General features: G+C 36.2%; 1 protein-coding gene across 3 annotated transcripts in view; it reads right to left on the reverse strand.

Moving 5' to 3' along the window:
* DCAF13 (DDB1 and CUL4 associated factor 13) overlaps nt 1–15,726 on the reverse strand; it is a 28,158-nt gene that overhangs the window by 7,282 nt on the left and 5,150 nt on the right. For 2 of the 3 annotated variants that reach the window (XM_075141299.1, XM_075141301.1), the window contains exons 4-9: nt 15,225–15,314; nt 14,151–14,306; nt 13,373–13,450; nt 9,255–9,337; nt 7,132–7,296; nt 3,664–3,799 (exon numbers count right to left, since the gene is read on the reverse strand). In XM_075141299.1, coding sequence (XP_074997400.1) covers nt 3,664–3,799; nt 7,132–7,296; nt 9,255–9,337; nt 13,373–13,450; nt 14,151–14,306; nt 15,225–15,314 — 708 coding nt within the window. The remainder of the gene's footprint in view (nt 1–3,663; nt 3,800–7,131; nt 7,297–9,254; nt 9,338–13,372; nt 13,451–14,150; nt 14,307–15,224; nt 15,315–15,726) is intronic. The other variant, XM_075141300.1, reaches the window with a different exon arrangement.

Here is a 15,726-nt window from a genome sequence, read left to right on the forward strand (position 1 = left end):
GAAGCAGACTGAAAGGATATACAATTACTTAGACAGTTTTGATGCACTCCTGCTAATGCACTTTGCGAGATCAAAACCAAGACTTGTAATTGCACTTTCTCCCATCTTTTTCAGTCCTTACTCAAAAGCTGTTATTTCTGCATCTCGTAAAAAAGCAGCAAACCTATGCTCCACTACTGTTACACTCCTCACGCTAGTTCTACACTTACTGAAATATAAATCATTCCCAAGCAGAAAGTTTTCTTCTTCAATTGTCCAGTGCTCTGTTCCAATTCTTAACTACTTTGGAAATGTAACAGGGCCGACTTTTGCAGCTGTTACTCACAGAAGTAACGTTACTTAGCATTTAGATTCTAAGAACTGCAGGGTGTAGATTTTTTCTACTGTGTCAATAGATTGAAGAACAATACAGCTTTTTAAAGTTTTACTGATGGTTCATTGCTTTCACTACAATTCAAAAAACCCAATCTATCCCTTTCTTTGTATTAATTAGATTAATTCTATTTTATTAACTGAAGCCTACTCTATTACTGCTGCTTTTCTAGCCTTTTCACTCAGACAAGGTTCTATTCTCCTCTTTTCTTCAAAAGCCAAACTCATTTACCTTTTCAGAAATCCCAAACCTCTCCAAGAGCACAGGTACAAAAGCCTCAATATACTTAACACGTCATATTTTACATACAGTATTTGAATTGGATCTTTTGCTTCTGGACACGCAAAGCTAAATGTTTACTGCTTTAAAAATAAAACCTGTTAAGTCCTATTCAATAATATTTATTTATTATTTAATCAACTTTTATTAAAAAAACTAAACACAGCAGATTATTTTAAAGCAACTTCTGCAGTAGCTCCAAAAAGAGATTTGGGGTTTGTTACCCCTACGTAAAACCCATGCAGTCTTAATTGTCAGTGGAGTGGAGACACAGCATGCCTCTGGCTCCTCCAGAGACTTTCATTCTTACTTTAATGTTTCACTGATTTTAAATAATGAGTGTGATGCCAAATACATTAAAAACCAAAAGAAACATGCATGTCAGAACTGATGACTGCTAGGGTAGCCATGGTTCAGAAAGTACAACTTTCCAACTAAATAAGTGTTCATCAGTAACAACACAAGTACTATATATTCAGTACAACTTCCTTGGAACCCAGCAATGCTAAAAACAAGTAAGACTAAGTACTCACCAAAGAAAAAAAAAAGTTTGATTACCATTTTCCTTTCTCTTTCAGGATGCTGGTTTCCATCCACCCCTAGCCCAAAAATATCCATCTTAAAATACAATGTATTACAAGATGTTAGCATTGTATCAGAAATACAATGACTTTTGGATGAGTCATTCAGTCAAATCTTCTCAGCGAAGAAAAACAGCAGACCAAGCAACTAAGCATTTAAGACATATTTTGACACTTCCGACAGAATTACTGAATGTTCAGCTTTGAATATTCAAAATATTCAAAAAAAAAAAGCCACAGACTATAGAACTGGACATTTATAAAATGAGCAAGCATATGTCTATAAAGATAAGAACACCAATCCTCTAAAAAAGAAGGAGTAGGTACTAAAGAAAAACAGTGGAACCTGATAAATAGCCATTAACAGTTGCAACGTTAAGAATCACAGGAACTACCAGGTTGGATGGAACAAGGACTGGTACAGTTGCCTGAACTCAAGTAACATTTCCAACGTATATCCAAGAACATGATACGCCATAAAGATTCCACTCTTAAGTTCTATTAGCAACAATTACTCTCTAAACATCTGAAAAATAAAATTTCAGAGTGCTTCTAAAAAAAATTTTTAACAACAACTATAGCAGCTTCAGACAGTGACTAATCTAATATCCAAATTCTGTGTGCTGCTAAATTCAAGACTTCAACAGCATCATGCTTGAACACATTTCCACAAAAGATATGGGGATGTGAAACATTATGTCTTTTTACTATAACATAATTCTTTACAAGTTCATTAGCGTCGTCCATGTGAAATGAGAGCACCTTTTCTACATAATTCACTGTCTCTTTAAGTTCTTCCTGTATTTCTAAATAATTTTTCTTTCTTAAGATGTCTTTTGATGTTGCAAGGTGTTTTTTTAAGACAGGATGACAAGTTTTGTATTCTAAATGATGGGATGACTTTCATTTCTGATAGAAAAAAAAACAAAACACAATCAAAAACAAACAAACAAAAAATCAAACGAAAAAACCACATGCCATTTGACCTGTGTGTTATAGATAGCTGTTGACTTAGTTCACTTGAAGCTGATAGCCGAAGATCAGTTCAGAACAGGAAAAAAAAAATAGCATCCTCAACAAAAAAAGAAGAGTTATTCCATTAAAGAAATTCAACTTAAATAGTAGTTTATAACCACAAATACAGTACAGGCTACAAAGTTGGGTTTTTTTATCTATAGCAAAGATGAGGACTTCCAAATACCTATGGTGGGCCATGGCTAAAGATATATATGTTGTTTTAGCTGCACTACTCCATATCCAGTACTTCACAGTGCACAACAGTCCATAAACTATCCCATTCCGCATTGTAGCCCTAAGTGCTCCTACCACTCTCATTCACCCGCCACCTCTCCCAGCTCCGCTCCGCTTCCCTCCTACGCAGATACTATCACTTGATGGAGCTTCAGATAACCAGAAGCAGCCCTAGACATAACTATGCAATAGATCCATTCCCTTAACTACACAGTATTTCTCCCTGAATTACAACTTCCCTTTCCTCCCCCTCTCAATCTTTCACAAGATCAAGTAGAAATTCCCCCAAGCATTATTTGACAGCTATGCTGATGGGCTCAGAAAAAGCAATGTAAGCACCTCCAAAATACCGTAACAATATAAAGCTATGTAAAGGGATTACTCCCAGCGGACAAAGCGTCAAATTCATTCTCCGAAATCATTCAATACTTTAATACAACTGTGCAGATGAATACATGCAAATGGCAACTGTAATAGAACATTTTGGCTTTGTCTATACAAAACATTTGAACAAGTGTAACTGAAAAGACATGTGTCTAATTAGACTGATGTCTGTTCCTACTAGGAACACTTTAACCAAACTGACTTACGTTGAATTAAATGGACTTCAGACCCCACACTAGTTTGCCCACTTGATATCTGAGAATTATATAGGTTAATGACAATCTCAGTTATGCATGGGTGCAAATGGTCTATTTTACAATGCATATGCTTATCACAGTATGAACTGCACGTGAACCAGTTGCACGCCAGTCAAAATTTTTTAAAAGTAGTAACCCTAAGCTTCAGTAGAATGACTTATGTATGGCAAACCAGAATGTATTGCTTTTTCTCTAGTGCAAAGGGATGAATTCTCACCTGTAGCACTCAGGTAAAAAACTCTAATCCAGTTTAGTTAGAACTGGTGATTATTGTTAACATTGAACAAGACCCCCCCCCAAAAAAAAGTCACCTTGTGTAGCAATAACAAGGCTTATTATTATTATAAGTAGTAGTAAATGCAATGAGCTATACTGCACGTCAGTTTTCAAATTAAATACAAATGTCAAACTACAATTTTACATTTTCCCTTTAGAAACAAGTTTTTAGAAGTTGAATATGCTAACCAGTTGTAATAACAACAAAAAAAAACCCAAACAGCTTGTCTTGTGATAACAAAAAGTAAAATGCAACTCTTACCACTCCCAGTTTTTCAGAAGCATTAGCTTTCCACAGACGAATATTCATCTCATCTGAGCCACACAGGATATATTTGTTATCTGAAGTCCATTTTACAGTGATGACATGCTGCATTCGCTTTGTATGATATACCTCCCTAAAGCAAAGAGAGACATTTTTAAACGATCTATCACTTTTCCCACCAACATTACCTTTCAAATAGCAGAAAGCATTCTGTTCAAGGCAAAATATATTTTTTACTTTTCGTTGTTGTTGTTTTTTGACTTTGTTTTAAACACTGTGCTGATCTTAAATCTATATAGAGAGATTCAAATAAAGTATGATGGTTAGACTGATAAAGGATCACCTAGGATAAGATGCTTTTTAATAAGTGTTTTCATAGAAATTACAGTAAATAGCTAAAGAATAACTCTTTTTGCAAAACATGCCATGGGTATATAATACAATATGCATACTGTTCCCAAAATAATTTTCATTGATATGCTGTTATATTGATCAAGCATTACAGAATGGGACTGCAGAAGAATGGGTGCCAAAGAATCTGACACCACCATTATGAACAAGAAAGAGAACAGTAAAAAAACACCTCCAGCTGTCCATTTATGACATGGCAATGGACTGGCTACTCTTCATTCTGATTTCCCTCCTTTCCCCAAAAATGGACTTCCTTATCATTGTCTAAAGGACTCCTAGCAAAAATTTTAAACCCCTAAAAACTCAAAGAAAAGTCTCCAGTCCTGCAAACAAGAACTTAAGAAGAAATATCAGCTAGTAAAAAAGGATTCAGAACAGCTGTGTGACTATTAAAGCATAAGCTACATTTAATTTCCACCGATCAGACTCCTGCTCAACAAGTGCTGGCACCTGTTGAAAAATGTTTCTACATGTTACATTTAAACCAATATTTAAATGAAATGCTTATCTAGTTTTCATTAAGTATGTACCAAACAAGCAGAACAATAGTATTCATGAAGTTAATTCTTTTATTTCTGCTATAAAAATATAGTACTAAGTACACTTTTCTGGTAATTTTAGTTATTTATTAGCATTCTAAAGGTGAACAATAAGTAAGGCCTACTCACTGTCCACTAATACCCACCACCCTTTGGTATATCAGTCACGCACTGCAGCTTATAGACCATTCTCTTTCTTCTACCCAGTTATTTTTACAAGTAAAACCCAAGTAGTAATGGAAAGGAAATACGGAAATAACATCTATTCAAGAGCCATGGAAAAACTAGACTGGGGTTGAGCTGGAGGTGTTGTGCAGAAACAAAAGTAATTAATATACCACCTTCAATAAGCTTTAAGAAGATTAACCACCTCTTGTAATTCACACTCAAGTGATGCTCTACAAGAACAACCATGTGGAAGACTGAGCATGAGTACCTTCAGAAAATATTAATAATAAATACTCACATCAGCTTTTTACTGATGTTGATCTTTAATAGCATGTGTGCACATACGCGTTTTCATAAGCATCTTTTATGTTTACTTTAATTTTACTATTTGGCACAATAACAAAGCTTTTCTTCACCCACCTTTGGGGAACTAAGTACTTTTCTTTTCCTTACTCTGAATTTTCAGCCTTTGCCTCTCCTGTTGCTGTCATCGCAAATTATTAAATATCATTCTCAGGGAGAGGAAAAACACAAAACATGGCCAAATAACCTGGATGTGTCATTTAAAAAATTTGCACAGACATCCGGTTCTGTTTACCAAGAATTTACTAAATTTAATCAACTTCATAATAAATCCTATTTCTTATGGCTAATCAAGTTCCTAATTTAAATTTTCATTTTAAAATAAAATAGAAAGCAATGGAAGTTAGAAGTTTTTCAGACTGGCCGGAGATCAAAAGTCAAAACTGGAATACTGTCAGGATCCTTGTTTACAGATACTCTTAACTGCCCTCTCAGTTTTCCAAGTGGGATCAGACCTTCCATTTGGAGACTTTCCTCCATTCCATGGGATTAATTTCAATTAATCCTGAAATTATGCAATTCTGAAAAAGCCCAGCTTCTAAAGAATTTTAAGTGTCCCAGAATGCCCTAGTCAGCTTATATGAGACTAAGTTCTTCATTTGTAAGGTTTTTTCTCACTAGATTTATGGCCACCGCACAGAAGGGGAAAAAAGGGGGGACAAGGAGGAAAATTCCTTCCACAGGCCTTGGCAACAATCTGCTATAATGTGGAATAAAGCCTTTTACTGTTGCCTTATGGGGTCTGCAAACTTCCCCTCAATGATGTGCTTTAACTTTGCATATGACCACTTTTGTGAACATTACTATTCCATAGAAAGAAAAACCTGTAGAACACAGGAGCTGCCAACCATATTGTTTAATAATAAAAGAATTTAAAAAACCAAAACAAACCCACAAAGGAACTGCAATACCTAATTACATTTAAAATATTATTGCAAGACAGGAAGAAAATGAAAACTACCTGTAGATTAGATATAAAGGAAAACGTAAACAACCCCTCTCAATCTTTAATGCAGTATAGGAGCATACAAACAGTTACGCCGAATAACACATACATAGCTGCATCTATCAGTAATAAAAATATACTCCTCCCCCATCAATATTTCAACATTTCTACCCCCCAAACCACCTAGAAATTGACTTAGTAGCAACTTTTTGGGGGGCCGAAGTTGGAGAGAGGAAGGCAACCAGAAGTAAAATAAAGTTAATAAAGAAAAAAGAGGAAGAACTGACAACAGAGAATAATGAAGGTAGGTTTATGAAGAACAAATGACACCAGACAAATTAAAAAAAAAAAAAAGGAGAGATAGTAGATCCAATCTGAACTTCAGCAAAATATTTAATACACTGCCTTATGAAATCTTAGATGAAAAACTAATTCAAAGTGAATTAATTGTATTCAAAGCATTGTCACATGAATCAAAACCTGGTTAACAAAATATGAACAAAAGGTAATAAGCATACCTAAACAGATAACAAAAGTGTCCCAAACTGATCCTCAGGAATTTATACAACAATGCTTTTCACATAACGTCTTTAGCAATCATCCATATAGGATGAAGACAGTCCCTAGAAAACCAAATGCTACAATGTTGTAAGGCACTGCAAACTTAAGTGGTGACAGATACAGTACAAAGTGACCTAAAAACATTAAAGATACATATAGAGGGAAATAAGATGGGATTCATCTTGGTAGAATACAAATGAGTACACCCAAGAAGAACAATCCACTGTAATCTTAATGCAAAACTGCATAAGTATTGCTATCCGTTAAGTAGAAGTTCTACTCTAATACATACTCCAGAATTATCTGTCAACTACATGACCTGTCAATCTCAAGTTATATACAGAATAAGATTTCAATATTCACAGGAATTGAATGCCCCAATGAAGATGTTAATGAATGAATTAAGAATTCTGAGGACTGGGGTTGAAGGTCCCTGGAATGAATGACAGCAAGAGAGAAAGGTGTAAAATCACTCACCTGCTGTGACCTTTGTCTACAGGAAAAATGCGGACAGACTTATCAAAGCTGGCAGAGACAAATTCTTTCCCAGTGGGTGAATAATCCACATCAAGAACAGCAGACACGTGATCCATATGCACCGTCACAGGTGATTCAAGAAAGCGCATATCGAAAGTATATAAGCTTTAAAATAAATACACCAACAGCTTAATATCTTAACAGCTCCTAAGTAAACAGTAAATTTTTGCTGAACAGCTACTTTAATCATACATAAACCACACTTAAGGATAGATCCATATTGCAGAGGGAACTCTTTAAAACTGCTCATAACACATGAAAAGAAAGAATGATGCATTGTATAGGACTTGAAAAAAGTTTATTAACCAGAGGCTTTAGTTACTGGATCAGACCTAGGTTTCTTGCTCACTGTCAAAGAACAGATAGTCTCCACTATTCCCTTCATCATCTGTTCAGGGGTCACTGACCAAACCTACTTCTCCAACCACCACACTGTCCTCTTTATTCCATCTCCAGATAGAAGTATATAACCTGAACTTGGACAAGCATCTCTGAATCATTACGGCAAGCCTATCAACTCTGCAAGGTTACTAGATATTCCCATATTGGGAACTCCTAGTAATTCAGAGTCTACTGTGAAGTTCCCATTTGGTTGGCACCCTTTCCTACTGCTTCATTGTCTTTAGGCCAGACAATGTAGGAGCCCAAGGAAAGCTTGGTCCTTCAATACATGGAGATAGTAGTTTAGCAGAGCACACTCTCTGTAGAAAGCATTACATTAAAAATAAACACACAGCTGCTGGACCACAGCTGGTTTGCTCTTAAGCACTTCAAAGCTCAGATGATGTCTACCTGCACCTTCTCTGAATCAACAAGCACTCTGATACATAGCAAGGCATAACTGAGTAGATCATTAATTTGCCTAGTGCCAATAAGCAGAGGTGCTTTACAGACAAAGCATTTAATGAAACCTGCTTAAGATATACTATTTAGTAGAACTACTATATTAAAAATTTGTAATTTAGCAGGTTTCTCACCCTCCCTGCTGCAGATGAGTGCATAACTGGAATTAATTCAATGTCTCTTATTCAAGAGTTTACTGGCAACTATTGCTTCTTCCTTCTAAATTTCCCAAGAAAAAGTATGCTAGCATCATATTCAAAACTGCTCTCCATACAATCAGCTAACACTTGCATAGGCATTGTCGATACATGCACTTGCCATTGTGCTTATACTAATTGCTTTAGTTTGCAAGAGGACAGTTGCCCCTAACAATAACATCTACCATTTTTAGTTTAGCAAGGGGAAAAAAGAAAAAAAAAAAAGAAAAAGGAAAAAAAAAAAGATGCACAAACAAACATAGGTAGCCTGGTAGCCTTACCATACCATAACCAAAATAGGTGAAAAGCAGTACATTAGATACAACACACACTTTCAAGGTCTGGGCCAGATTCTATTTCCTTGGAAAAACAGCCTTAAGATAAGTGATAAAATTCCTATGTTCTAGAAGAAAACAGTGATCTATTGTTAGATCACTGACTTCCTGGAAAAAAGGATGTGGAGCACATTTTGCAGTGGCCTAGTTTTGAAGAGGCAGCTTTTTCAATATCAGATTAGCTGTTCACATGAATAGTATTGTTCAAAAGTAAAAAACTGCTCTGAGATATTGAAAGGATAAGTATTGCAGTCTCTGAACTGTTTCACAAAAGATTAATTTTTTTTTTTTTTAAGAAATGTTCTTATCAAAAATAACTGACCAGTACAATATATCAAGCTTCACAGGAGCTGGCAAGAAAACAAACACTTTATTGCCTCAGACTGGACCAATAGTACTTACTTTCCAGGTCCCGTTGCAAGTTACACTTGCACTGGTTCAGCTGCACTTTTTCTAAGTTACACTGCTTTTTTCTCCCCCCAAGTACTGAAATACAGAGAAATAGGCAGTCTACTATCAATTATATTTTTTTAAAATCCAAGAGCCTATAATGCTCTAGGTTATTACTTAAGTGAGTCAAATTAGAGTTTAAGTAGTTTTTTAAAACTTTATTTTAGCATGATGATAAATCACCAAGATACAGATTAAAAACATGATCAGGATCATCAAAAAGCAAGGTCACGCTTACTTGTAATCTTCATTTGCTGCAGTAAAAACGAAAGCTTCCATGGGGTTCCAACACAGTGTATTTGTCCTCATGTTCAAGATAACCTGAAAGATATTTACACATTGCTACCTTGCTATAGGCAGTAAAATACTCACTATAGTTCAAAACTTTCTATACCACTGGAAACAAGCACTTTCTAGATACAGAACTATGGCAGAGGAATAGCGACATGACAGAATGTTTCCTTAGCAGTGTTAGAATTGGAACTCAAGAACCTCCTGTCCCTCATCATATGCTCACTGCGTTGTGCTACACGGCAATTAAATTTTCCTCTGTAAGTCATCTTAGAAGCAAGTTCTTCTAAGTGGTCTTTTAACACATAAACCATGTAAACATATTAGTGGTCAACATGTAAACCTGGAACTTCTGAAAAATTTCCCTTCTCCATCATATTTACAGGAACCTTCAGTTAAAGTAATCCATAAACATGCCTAATTAAATGGTTATTTCAAAGGCTACTGTCATTAATTGACACTGTGAACCAGCATTTGCAAAGCTATTATAACATTTTGATGTTCTCCCAGTTATTACTATCCCTTCATTATTTTATCTCTGAAATCACAGTTCATGAATTCTCCAGGACAGTTGCCATTTCTTGTTGAAGTGCCAAGCAATGTGTGCAGAAGTTACTGTGGTGTAATCTACTCACCACTATCACTGTATTAGCAATGAATCATTTGCTACACATTCATATGACTTGCTTGCTGCTAGTAAGCAGATGGCTACAAAGAGGCCAGTCTGCCTTGAGTGGGAGGAAGGCAGCTGATGACAGCCTAATAAGACCCTTCTACTTTGCTAACAGTGGATTAGACACGAGGTATTAGAAGCTGTATGTCAGATGCCCCCACCATGGAGGACAGCTGTGGCAGTAACAGCTGGGCCCCTGGGGGAGAAGGGGAGGCAGGGAGGAGGTCATCTGACAGCCCGTACGACGCAACAGCTTTGGCTTCTGCTGAGTCTTGGAGGAGCTTTCAACCACCGTGTTTAAAAATAAATCCCATACAGTACGCCTGACACAAAGTAGATGTATAATTACAGAGCAACTTATTAACAAACTGAACAACTCTAAACAGGATTTTCCACAATGCTCCAGGTCAGCCACAATCCTACTTGAAAATCCTGAAATTTGGGTGTTTAACGCTATGGTACTCCAAACTCATTTTTGTTCTCAGCTTACTATACCAAACACCATAAATTTACACACATAAAACAAAATATAGTTGTACAATTATAACTTTTACAATAATGAACTCAATCTCAAAGCAAGTTAATAGTCATGACCACTACTGAATGCCTCCCTGCCCCCCCCCAAAAAAAAAAGATTGTGATTTTATGTGTGTGCATATTCTCATGATTCTCATTCTCCATAAGTCCTCATTTCCCAGGTGACATTATCCTATTCAATATGAAGCCTGCGCTGCAAAATACTGCTCATTTTCAGAAACTACATGCATCCAGAACTGAATGTAATCATCAGATGTCTAAAATGATCTCTACTTTAAAAAGTGACTTTACTGAAAGGATAGGCCACTGAAAGGCGCTATGTTTACAGTAATGTGACAGCTAGAATTTGTTCAGATTTCAGTATTGTTCTTCTAGTTATAAACCTTGCACATATCTGGGAAGCTAATAATCACGGATGGTTCTTTATTTTTCCCCGTCCAAGTTTTTCAGCCACTGCAAAATGAGTACACGATTAATGTTAACACATTATTATGTATAATAAATATTTTAAATCATGCCACAAAATAACTCTATATTGCTGAAAAATCCAGCTCTTTTTCAAAAAGGGTCAGATTTGGTCAAAGTCCATGCTCCACATCTTGCTTCACTATTTTTTCACCCAAATTTACAAGCATTCAGTTTATTTCAGCAGTGGCATTTGGAATTAAAATAGTACCTAAGAAAAGGATTTTCTGTACAGTTCTAGCATTATATTCAGTAACAACTAGGTAAGGCAACCTGGGCTGGAAGTGATTTAAGTTGCTGTAAATACATTAACAATGGCATTTCAGAACTATCTAAACCTGTAGCAGAGCCATCTTCTGACACTATTTTTCAATCAATTGTAGATACATTTAGTAACTTCATAAGAAAAAGTCCTTATTAAGACAAGTCAAAGTTGTGAAGTCCCTGAAGACTTGGCTATGTTGGTTTATTTATTTTAACTGCGAGCACTTGCTTACAAAGAGTGTCAGCCTGGAGATTTTGAGATTACTTTAATACAAAACCAGATCACCCAAATAATTAATCAGTCCTCCTTTACTACCTACAAGGTATTTGGTTGAGGTGAACAGCTAAAAATGTTACAAGCAATGGACAACAGTTCCTGTCAGCTATTTAAATGCGAAAGTCTATCTTTAAAACACCCTAGGCTTTCCAGGTTGCACAAGAATGACTTACAGTTTTAAAGTGTACCAACTTCTATGAAAACATCTTCCTCTTGTCATGCAACAGGAGTGCTTCTCTTCATCTTTTCCTAGCTTTCTTAGACTAGTTCTTATTTTGCACTTAGGCAGCATCTCAACATCTTATCCGTCCCTCTTTCAAACTTAAGACTTCGAAGCTCACAGACAGGACAAACGGGCAAGAGAGCTACTGCTTCATGATGTGGAAAGTTGTACTCCTACTTCCGTTAGGGAAAGGACTCCCACTGAGTTCCAAACTCAGGACAGCGTGTGAGCTGCTTTGCTGATCAAACACCAGGAACACAGCAGTGCTAGAAGCCGGTGCCCATACGTAGGTAAGGTACCTCTAATAAGCCGCACCCTTCTCTTGGGAGTTACAGAGCTCTTAGCTCTCAATGCAGAAATGGACATTCAACCTGCCTCTCCACAGGAGAATCATCCCTGTCCCAGCAGGAAACCCAGTACTGTATCCATGGATGCAAGGAAGTATTCCTCAGTGTTTTACTTCTATAGCAGGAAATGCACCTAAGCATGCTACTTACTACATGAGATACACATATATACATATGTGCACACATGTATATATGCACATGTATGTATACTCTCATATATTTAGCATATATACATATGTAAAACTCCATTAGATTCAAACTTAATTCACAAAGGCTCAAACTACATTCTTTTAACTTGTAACTGCAGATCTACAGCACTGGCTGTGTTCATTTCGACATTCAGGTCTCCACCTGGCATCACTGACAATTTTTTATAAGCACTGTCTCAGTGGCCCAAACGAAACTTCATTAAAAATTGTTGGGGCACAGGGAGAGAAAGAAATATTGTTATGTCAACAACATTCCTCTTTTATAACTAAGTTAAGTACTATTATAGTGTTCAGTGCATATCAGACCAGCGTCATTGCAGACAGTACAAAACATACCAAAAGGATACTGAGTGTATATTCACAAGCCAGAATATTGTATTTCAAGAAGAAAATTGTTAAGATAATTCTGGGGCTCAAAACTACTGAACTTGATCAAGGTTAATATTTGTGCATGAATTAGTGGCTTCTTGTTTTAAATAAATACATACATTCTCTTAAAGATAAATAGGAATCTTCATATCATTGGTAAATTCCACATATAAATACAATTTTGATTCCACTGCGAAGGATTTCTGAATGTTTATACCAGGTGCATAGGGGAGGGTTTATCTCCATGCAAAAGAAAAACACCTTTTCAAAGGCAGAGCAAGGCTCTCCAATGGTGGAAAGGAAATGCCTTAGAAGTTACCTTGTTTCCTTCCAGCAAGGAGGAGGGGGAAAAAAACATTAGGGAAAAAAAAAAAAAAATCACACATGCACAGACAGAATGCAATACAGGAACATAAAGTTCTTATTGTGAAATTGCTGTCAGGTCAGGCACTTTATCAAGAATTACAACAGAGTGAGCACGACAGCCCGTTTGAATGCAGAAAAGGGCGCTTTTAACTCTGCGCGGTTTAAATCCCAACATTAATTCAAACTCAGTTAAAAGACTCGAAATTAGATGATGAAAACTCAGTGAACTGAGTTCAGAGCTGCCTTTTCTCTATTGTCATCAACAGTTACAGACTACTTACATATTCAGTATGATTATTAGTGCCATAAGCTTCTGTTAAAAAGAAAAAGATTACCTTCTTTAATGGAGTTGATTTTCTCATATCATATAGCACAATATTTCTGTCAGAAGCACAGCTTCCCAAAAGATATGTCTAAAAAAGAAGAAAACCAGTATGTATGGTCTTCTAAACACTTCTAGAGTATGGTTAACAGCTTACATTAGATACCTAAGCTATTTCACAAAACTGGTAGTCAAATAGTTACGTTTTCAGTCAAGGAAATACATTCATCGTTCTTTCTGTGCAGCTAATTATTCAGCACAAACATTTTAAATAGCTTTCCCTGTAAGATTCAGAATCCACCCAGTCCTCTCTACTAGTAACAAGCAATTCCTCATGAACACTTCATCTACAAATACAGCCCAGCCAAGAGGTATTTAGGAACTGCTGTAGAAGATCAAATACAATTGTTTTGACACAGAGAGGGGGGAGAAGTCTTGGTCACAGGGAACCAGGTCACTGGCACTGGAACAGATGAGAGCTCCACAGCCACATAACTGCTACGTTGTATGATTGAGGTATGGGATACCTATTGCTGTGGGCAGAACAGAGACTACCCTCCTTTTCTTTCTCTTCTCCCCGACTAACAGAGCCAAAAGATAAAAAGATGAAAATATCTGGTACCACATTCCAAAGCAATATAGCCATAAAAATATACACACCCCTAAATATTATGTTGAAACATATATCAAAATCTAAATTTGGAAAAGCCATTAAGGATGGTGTTAATAGAGTTTAAATCTTATATATTGGAAATCAGTATTTTTCTTGATCAGTATAACAGCAACATTACCTCAATGGGATTAAATTTTACGCTGCTTATGCTATCAAAACCCCATGTCAGAGAACACATGGGACTTGTCCTTTGCTCATCCCAAATGTCCACTTGATGGCCACAGGTGGCAAAAACAGCTTCCTTCCAGTGGTGATCAATTCCTGTATACACTGTCTTTAAAAGAAAAAACAAGCAAAAAAAAACCCAAAACCATTTACAAAACCAATTGTATACATAAATATGCAAGTATGTTCTGCTACAAAAAAGATCAACAAATCATTGCATATCGAGTCTGCCATGTTTTTATTCATTTATATTACTGAAAACCAAGTCACCACTGCTACCAGAAACTAAGTCTTATCAGATGTACCCTTACACAATAGACTAGCTTTCTGTATACTCACCCAGTGTGCATGCATGCATTTCTTGTTAATTTACAATGAAGTCAGCATTAGAAGCGCATTTACAAAGTCCTGGCTGACTTTAAAGCAAATGGAAATGTTAAGGGTACAACTACAAATTTTCAATGGGGACCTGAACAGATTCTATAGACATTACAATAATTAAAGGGTTACAAGCTATTTATGAAAAGCATTTAATGTTGTTCTTAAAATAAGCTTATCATAAATCGAAAGTGCGGAAGTATATATTTTTAGTCTGCTTTTGTCAAAAAGAAAGACATAAAGTTAAAATTTTGTTTTGAATGGCTGCGAGGTATTGACATGAAAAGAAAGTTATTTAAAGCGGACTAAGCACTAACAACACACATCTGAAGAGAAAGAGACTACAGAAAGATCTGACCAGTTTGCAGGAAAGGTATGATTAGTAGAGACAGATCTAAGTAGTCTCTGATGGCATTTGAGATACTCCTTTCTGGTTATGTGTAAAATAAAACTAATAAAAACTTGAAGATACTTTAAAAGTTATAGTCATATATAAAGCCATTATAAAATTTATTGCCATCACCTTACAATCCACTACGGTAACAGGTGATATCAAACTATTTCTCTCTCCTGCAAAAGCTAGGCAAGAATTGGTTCAAACTTAATTCAAAAGAAGGTATGTGGGAAAATGAAAACTTAGATTTACTACCTTTCCAAGAATTGTATGAATAGGCTCTTCTTCTTCTCCATATTCCAGGCCCTCCATTTTCCACTGCTTCACAGTTTTGTCATCGCCAACCTGGAAATATTGGAGAAAGCATGTACAGTTTTATGTAAATATATTCTGTTTATTTTACTAGATGTGCTTTGCAATTAAGTACAGGCAGCCTTTGAAAAGAGAATGATCTATAACATACACAAAAGTAAAGTGCTCTCTCCTGCCTATTCACTGTTCCCTTTTATACCTCCAAGCTGAAGATTAGTTCTCTTTGTCATAATATTTCACTAGAAACTGAGAAGGTACATGTACATTGTCTGGCTGGAATGGAGTTAACATTCTTCATAGCAGCCCCTATGGCACTGTTTTGGACTTGTGGCTAAAACAGTGCTGAAAAGGCACCAATGTCTTGGCTACTGCTGAACAGTGCTTGCACAGTGTCAAGGCATTTTCCCCCCGCACACTCTCTGTCAGTCATCATCCCGCATCATCA

Source organism: Calonectris borealis, chromosome 2 (genome assembly GCF_964195595.1).
Source record: "Calonectris borealis chromosome 2, bCalBor7.hap1.2, whole genome shotgun sequence".
NCBI classification, from domain to species: Eukaryota; Metazoa; Chordata; class Aves; order Procellariiformes; family Procellariidae; genus Calonectris; species Calonectris borealis.